This window comes from Vigna angularis, chromosome 2 (genome assembly GCF_016808095.1).
Source record: "Vigna angularis cultivar LongXiaoDou No.4 chromosome 2, ASM1680809v1, whole genome shotgun sequence".
Taxonomy (NCBI): domain Eukaryota; kingdom Viridiplantae; phylum Streptophyta; class Magnoliopsida; order Fabales; family Fabaceae; genus Vigna; species Vigna angularis.
The window spans coordinates 14,263,516-14,271,007 of record NC_068971.1 but is presented as its reverse complement, the minus strand read 5'-3'; the positions used below and the strand labels follow the sequence as shown (position 1 = coordinate 14,271,007).

The 7,492-nt window shown below is 36.7% G+C and overlaps 2 protein-coding genes across 3 annotated transcripts; one reads left to right on the top strand and one right to left on the bottom strand.

Annotated features, from left to right (window-relative positions):
* The first annotated feature begins 458 nt into the window (after nucleotides 1-458).
* LOC108348013 (aldose reductase) lies at nucleotides 459-2,803 on the top strand. 2 transcript variants are annotated; one of them, XM_017587512.2, is made up of 8 exons: nucleotides 459-643; nucleotides 1,081-1,131; nucleotides 1,215-1,288; nucleotides 1,405-1,492; nucleotides 1,610-1,819; nucleotides 1,976-2,047; nucleotides 2,143-2,385; nucleotides 2,544-2,803. In XM_017587512.2, exons 1-8 carry the CDS (start codon nucleotides 503-505, stop codon nucleotides 2,631-2,633), a joined length of 969 nt encoding a protein of 322 aa, XP_017443001.1. In that variant the 5' UTR covers nucleotides 459-502; the 3' UTR covers nucleotides 2,634-2,803. The 2 variants fall into 2 exon arrangements, with proteins under 2 accessions (XP_017443001.1, XP_017443002.1); XM_017587513.2 differs by having other exon boundaries at nucleotides 461-643; nucleotides 1,613-1,819.
* A 960-nt stretch (nucleotides 2,804-3,763) lies between these two features.
* On the bottom strand, nucleotides 3,764-7,144 carry LOC108348012 (probable protein phosphatase 2C 65). Its single transcript, XM_017587511.2, has 5 exons — nucleotides 6,650-7,144; nucleotides 5,428-5,763; nucleotides 5,218-5,332; nucleotides 4,905-5,128; nucleotides 3,764-4,427 (listed from the first exon to the last, which is right to left on the bottom strand). The coding sequence occupies exons 1-5, from the start codon at nucleotides 7,052-7,054 to the stop codon at nucleotides 4,011-4,013; spliced, it is 1,497 nt and encodes a 498-aa protein (XP_017443000.1). The 5' UTR covers nucleotides 7,055-7,144; the 3' UTR covers nucleotides 3,764-4,010.
* Between the last annotated feature and the right edge of the window lie 348 nt (nucleotides 7,145-7,492).

Genomic DNA, 7,492 nt, shown 5'->3' with positions numbered 1-7,492 from the left:
CCTTACACAGTTCCACTTTCTCCATAGCATGTCAGTTCATGCTGAACACCAACAGGGTCCAGATTCATTATCTCATTATTTTGAAAAAAAAAATCACAATATATAATTTGGGAGAGTTAATTTTTTGGAAATAAATAAAGAATACATGTTTTTAGCATTCTTTTTATAACACCAGATAGCAGACAAAAACAACTAAAAATAGGATAATGTTTTTTGTAACGACTAAGAAAAGACACTTAAGTATCGTTGTTCGGTTTCCCAACCATGTGTCAAGGAAGAGAAGCAAAGAGAGAAAGACGTTGGAAACGTGTAAGAGAGTGAGCCCAGTGAAGGCAGAAAGGAACACGCAGCCTCAAGTGTTGTGAACGTGTCTTGCATGCAAATTGGTCACATATGTGTCACTCATCTCCTACGTGATCGGGTACTTGGAAAGAGTCTCTTGTATAATAGTAATAATCTGTGAAAACAAACAAACACCAGTTTTATTAGCTAACATTGAAAGATGACACAAGTTGTTAAGCCACATGAACCGAAGACACAGGCGTTTACACTTTTGAGTGGTCATACCATACCAGCTGTTGGATTGGGGACATGGAAGTCTGGTTCAGAGGCAGCCAATTCTGTCTTCACTGCCATTATTGATGTAGTTACACTGCCCTGCTTTCACTCTTATGTCTGTTTATGCATTTTCTGGGACATTGGGTGTCATCATTGTACATTGATGAATGATTAAAGCTTTAGGGTATGTTGCACTTTTAACATACTATAAAAAAAACAGAGAGTTTCGTGGAACAAATTTCAGATTTTAAGAGCATTTCTTAACTTCAATACCCCCTTCAGAGTTTTCACATCTCTTTGAGGATCTCCAGTTTCTGACTTTATTGTACTTGGATAATGCTTTTTTTACCCCCACATTAAGAAGTCCAAAAGAAACAAAAAGATCATTTATTTTTTAGAAAGATTAAAAACAATTTTTTTTGTCTATTTGGGGTACTAGAAAAACATTTAAGAAAAAGAAAACCAAGTTTGTTTTTGTCTTTTTGTGGAGCTGTGTCTGATATGATCTAACTTTGGCTGCAGGCTGGTTATAGACACATAGACACTGCTTCGCAGTATGGAGTTCAAAAAGAAGTATGATGGTGTTTCCTAGTAGTTTATCTTGATTTAGATCACCATTTTAGTCATACTTGTTCAAATTATCTATCAACTTATAGGTTGGACAAGCACTCCAGGCAGCCATGAAAGCAGGAGTGGAAAGGAAGGATCTATTTGTCACCTCCAAACTATGGTAATATAATCAAATAGATGTATACAAAATCTTTGGCTGATCCTTCTAAATTCATTTGAGTAATGTTATCTAAACATTTTAAAGAAACTCTCATGGTGAATTTTTATATCTACTAGGTGCACTGACTTGACCCCTGAAAGGGTTAGACCTGCTCTCAACAATACCCTTCAAGAACTCCAACTTGACTACCTTGATCTTTACTTGGTAATGAGTTTCTATCATGTCTGAAATATATGTTTTTTTTGTACCTTTTTCTTCCATTCATGATGCACGTGGTTTGGTATGTGTAATAGAAGACAGACTCTAATGTATAAATTGCAGCAGATTCATTGGCCATTTCGTCTAAAAGATGGGGCCAGCAGACCCCCAGGACCAGGAGATGTTTTAGAGTTTGACATGGAAGGGGTGTGGAGAGAAATGGAGAAGCTTGTGGAGGAAAAGCTTGTCAGAGACATTGGAATCTGCAATTTCACTCTAGCAAAGCTTGAAAAGCTGCTGAGCATTGCTCAAATAATGCCTTCTGTCTGCCAGGTGAACTCATATAAGTACAGATTTTTTTGTTACTTCAAATTTCTGTTATCCGGAATGAACAATGAAAAATCTCAAACGTTGAGTATTGCATTGGATAATGGTACAACAACACCACCTCCTTTTTTCTGAACTTGTATATTTGCTATTTTGTTATAGATGGAAATGCATCCTGGATGGAGAAATGATAAGATGCTTGCGGTTTGCAAGAAGAATGACATCCATGTCACTGTAATCAGCACTTTGCTAGCTTAATTTTGTTCTTTTTGGTTTTTTATTTTTATGACAAAGGGTCATGATTGAAATGAAAATTTTGACTGTTGTAGGCTTACTCTCCACTGGGCTCATCAAACAGTGGGACGAATCTGACCAAAGATCAAACGGTTGATAGGATAGCTAACAAATCTCACAAGAACCCAGGGCAGGTGCTGGTGAAGTGGGCCATCCAGAGAGGGACAAGTGTCATCCCCAAATCAGTCAAGCCAGACAGGATCATGGAGAATGTCAGTGTCTTCAATTGGGAACTTCCAGCAAAAGATTTTAAGGCCCTTAGCAGGATGCAGGAGCAGGTAGGCACTCAACATTTGTTTTTTTGACATTATTTGGTCTTTCATCTTAGTCTTGTAGCAAAAAAATCATACACCTTATCTTTTACTTTACTTCACACATTCATTCACTCTATCCTATAACTCTTTCTTTTCTTTCCTTGGTTACTGATACATTGCAGAGAAGAGTTCTGGACGGTGAACCGGTCTTTGTGAACAAGAGCGATGGTCCATTTAAGAGTGCGGCGGATTTATGGGACCATGAAGATTAGTCCACACTTGCACCAACCCTCTCTTTTCCAATGCACTTTGTAGAATTAGATTTAACGTAATGTAATACTTGTTCTTGTAAAGGGTAAGGGTTCAGGTCATTCACATTGATATTAGGTGCATACCCTCTATATGCAGCTTTTTTTATCTATGAAATGCTATAATTACTTCACTATTAGCTTATCAAGATTAGCATCAACTATGATTCCGATCGTATCAATAAAGTTAGGAGTAGTGAGTGTTTGGGAAGCTTGAGAATTATCTGATTCCTCAGTGCCAAAATCATGGTAAGCAGATTAGTGATCCCGAGGAATTTTCAATTATTCTGTATTTGTTTTATTAACCTTAATTACAAAAATCCTTAGGATTTTACAATGTAATTTGCCTTAGGTGATCTGTGTTCAGTAAGGGATGATGACAATTTATATTCAGAGCTAACTTGCTTTTGTATGTGATTTGATCCACTGAAAGGTTTTTTCAGAGTCTAAAATCAGTTACTGGACAAAATTTATAAGCAAAAGCTAAACTTCTGAGACTTTGATGAAACCACCGCTGCAACCAACAAGAACGGTCACTGATGCACTAACCAAGGGCATTAAACACTTCCTATTCAATGCAAGCAATGAAGCCAGGGTGTTCCAATGGTTCATTATTATACCTTTAAAAGTCGGGTGCACTTTTCCAATTGTTCCTAGTGGTAGAGAATTTGAAGTAGAACAAAAGTAGTAATAAATGCAGAGTTTGAAGTTATGATTCTGAAAAGTGACAGATTATAGATAAGAGAGGAGGAACCTTGTTTGCTCCGGATGGTCAAAGGGCAATAATTTAAACTCTTTAGTGGGCATGATATACTAAAGGAATCAACAACCTTAATTTACATAGCAAATAAATAAATAAATAAATAAATGAGGTCCCTCAGTTTTTTCTTTAACTCTTGAGACCAAACGATTTTGTCATGGAACTGGTCATACCATGAGCTAAAAACAATCAATCTGCAGACCATTTTGCAGATATTAAGAGCATTGACAGAATATGGAACCTAGACAACTTCCATTTGAGTTTATACGTCAGAAGTCACTCTTCACAATGCAAATTCAATTTATAAAATGAAGAAGACAAATCTTTCCATTGGTGACAGTCATAATGGTATGTAATTTACTTTATGGACACCCTGACAATGTTTTGAGAAGGCACAACCATTACATCTTGAGGTAGTCATGCAGTTTGGTATCTTTTTAAAGACCGAGTGAAATGAACATGTTTGAACATAGATTTTCATACAAAGCTCATCATTAAATTTTTCATATGATCCTAAAATATTCGTTTTGTTTCCTTCTAAACATACATCAACTTCTTTGAAGGCCCTTCGTTAGTGAGCTTCAACGCGGTGAATAGTACTTGGACGATTGCCGTTTACTCATACCCCTGGCAAGGCGTGGAAGTTTTGACAAAGAGTTTGCTCTCGAATACCCTCCAAGAGCTTTCCATTCTTCATCTATTTCCAACCCAACCTTGCCATCCACTGTTTCAGTGTCTTCATTTCTAGTGGTTTTAGAGTGATGCAAGTTCTTGCTGCTCTTTCTATTTTGTCTACTCATATGGGATTGTGAGTTGGATTGAACAGGTTGTTCATTCAAAAACAAACATATGGCAGCACAATCATCAACCTTGGAACCAGGATATTTGTATCTCCAAGCTTTTACAGCACGCTTCACTAACAACTTGGCTGCGATGGACCTCCTTGGTGCTGAAGCAACTATGCTTATTACTTCATGGTTAGTGAGCACATCCCATATCTGTGTAGAAAATAGAAAATATAAAATTTTGATCATTCCAATTGATGTTTGTAAAAGTAATTCATTGCTTCCATGATTTGACTAAATACTAGCATAGGTTAAACTGTTACTTAGGCCCTACAGTTGTCCACATTTCAAGGTTTAGTCTCTTTATGAGGAAACCAAAAGTTGTAGTTCCTTAATAGTTTTTTTGTGGCGATTTACCACTGTCAGAAAGAAAGTATTATCTGATGTTAACAATAGAGACCGATAATTAACTTTTATGTATGTGAAGGGACTCAAATTTACAATTCTCTCTTATGAGGATAAAACTATAAATGGGGACAATCATAAAAATCAAGTGAACAGGTTAACCTATTTGAATATGCATTTGGATTGGGAAAATATATGAAGCGAGAGAAACAACAACCAGTAATTTGTAATAGAACTTGGAATTTGAGATCAATTATACTAAGGTGACATCGTAATGTTGCTTACCCCATCAGTTGCCAAAACCACAAATTGATCTTGTGGGGTAATTTTTCTGTAAAATACATCAGGAACTGATATGAGGCCATAATCTTTGAGGCAAAAGTCCCCAAAGGCTCTTGACATGGCCAGTCCAGGGCAGTCATCATCAGGCATCCATATTCTGTACACATCTGGTTCTTCTTCTGCTGCAAACACTCTTCCTTCACAGTTAACGATTCTAGAGGTTTCACCTGAGAGAAATTGAAGAAAATATGGTTTAAACTCAAGATTTTAAGGTCTATTAAAAGACTTGGAAATTGAGGGAAAATCCTAGACCTACTTGGAATTTCTGGTTTCAAGTCAACAGTGAGTTGAACAGCAACGAGTTGGTCCCTGTCCCTTGTGCAAAGAACTGCACGAGAATCACCCAAATTGCCAACTATCAGCTGGTCGCCCTGAATTTTAGGTGGGAAAGTGATGGATATAGTTATTTCCATAATTTAAAAGTGTTTGACTGGTAGGGAATGCTATTGTGAACAAGTAGTTATACCTGTTTAATTAAAGTCACAGCGGTGCAACCACTGCAATAGCTGTCAGTGTTAATTTCCCGAGCAAGGTGCTCATCCATCTCATCAAAGGATTTCAGAAAGCATCCCTCCCATGAAGCAAGGGACATCTGGTTACCGTCATCGTAGCCATCTTCAAAACTAGCAGTTTCTGCATCAGTGGCATCATAAAACTTTATTGTTTTCTGTTGTGAAATTTCGATTGCTGCAGACAGTTTTGAGGGCAGATTGTCACGAATAAATTGTGAAACCTTGTGGCCTAGAGGACCATGGCCATCGAACACACCACAAAAAATCACATCCTTTTCTCCTGCGAAGTCCTATAAATAAATGTTCCATATCAAATCTTAGTCCAAGCCACATGTCTTATCTATTAAAAGCACCATGCTGTGATAAAGGCAATAATAGGATACAGACACGGAGTAACTCAATTCTTTCATTATTAACCATAAAACCAAAGAAAACAATCAAGTACTGAAATGACCATTAAAATGGAATCTTGGTAGCAATTCCCCAAACCCAAGGGGAAGAACAAATGCAACTGTAAAAGTGCTTGCAGGTTGCTTTTCAACCGTTTATCTTCTTCTTCATAGACCATCTTAATATTTGGCTTATAAAAAAAACATCAAGAATGGTTAAAATTGAGTTACTTCTAAATCATGGCAATTATCATCAAACAGAGAAAACAGAGACACTCAGGAATTACCAAAAAGCATAGAAACTAAAGGATAAAGCTATGAAACACAAAGTGAAGACAAGGATAAAATTCTTATACACTTCAAATCTATATCTGGCCAGCGACAACAAATTTTCATGTTTTTGGTTCAATAAAAAGTGGTGGAGAAGGAGGAGACATAGAACGTGGGTAATAAAGGAAAGTTAACGCAGAGAAAACTATGAATAACATGAAAAAACAAAAGGGAGCAAAAATGTTGAACAAAAATAACACAACTGAAGAACGGGTTACTACTAACACATTAAACAACTTTCTAATGAGAATCTTATCCTTTCAATTCACCAAAAGTCGATGATTAATGAAATGAAACAAAAGCTCGCGGCGAAAGAGACAAGCACAATCCAGGCCACAGGAATTGATTGAAAACTTTAATGGCAATTAAAAAAAATCAAAAAGCACAAAAAGCCATCAAAATTGATGGAATAAATAGAGAAAAATAAAAATGAAAATAAGTAGATGGGCAATCATACCTCCCAAACTGTCATTGCATCTTGGTTCACACCTTTCTGGCCCTGTTGGGTGTGCATTGAAACACACTTGGAAGATCCTATTAGTCTCACCAATGCTCCACCACGTTCATAAGACTCGTGATTTTCATGATCACACTCATATTCTCTATCATCTATCTCGCTTTCCACCTTCCCTCGAACCGAAACTTCGTGGCTGCAACAGCCTCCCATGTTTGCAACCCAGTCACAGCAATTTCCGATGAAGAAAACAAGGGCACCCCTGAAAAATCCAGGGAATACCCAGATGATATTCGGGAGAAAAGAAGCGAGGGAGAAAAGAAAGAAGAATTTTTTTTTTGTAGAAAGATATGAAGGGTCAGAATTCAGTGTGAAGCAGAGGCGTATAAAGGTGACGGACAAATGCATAAAACGAAGGCCAAAAATGCATGGAAGGACTTGGAAAATATACAAATGGAAGAAGGATAGAGAAAAGAGGTTGGCATGTTGAGACAAAGGTTGAAACTTGAAACTATGAATATTATTATATTATTGTCTGTTTCTTAGGTTGTTTTTTTTGTTGTTTGCTTTTTCTCCGTTGGCAAAAGTCAAAGTCTAATAGAGATAAAAGGAATGAAAAATAATTTTGGCCAAATAATAACTAGGTTTAATTGCTTAAAAATTTGTGTCAAAGTAGTCATTTTTCCTATATATCTGTGTCTTCCTTTCATATGTCACTTCTCTGGAGCTATGAAAAGCCTTAAATTGGATAAGGTAAAATGAATATCTGTACTTGATTGTATGAAAGGAAGACACAGAGATATAGGAAAAATGACTACTTTGACACAAATTTTTTCTATGTTTGGA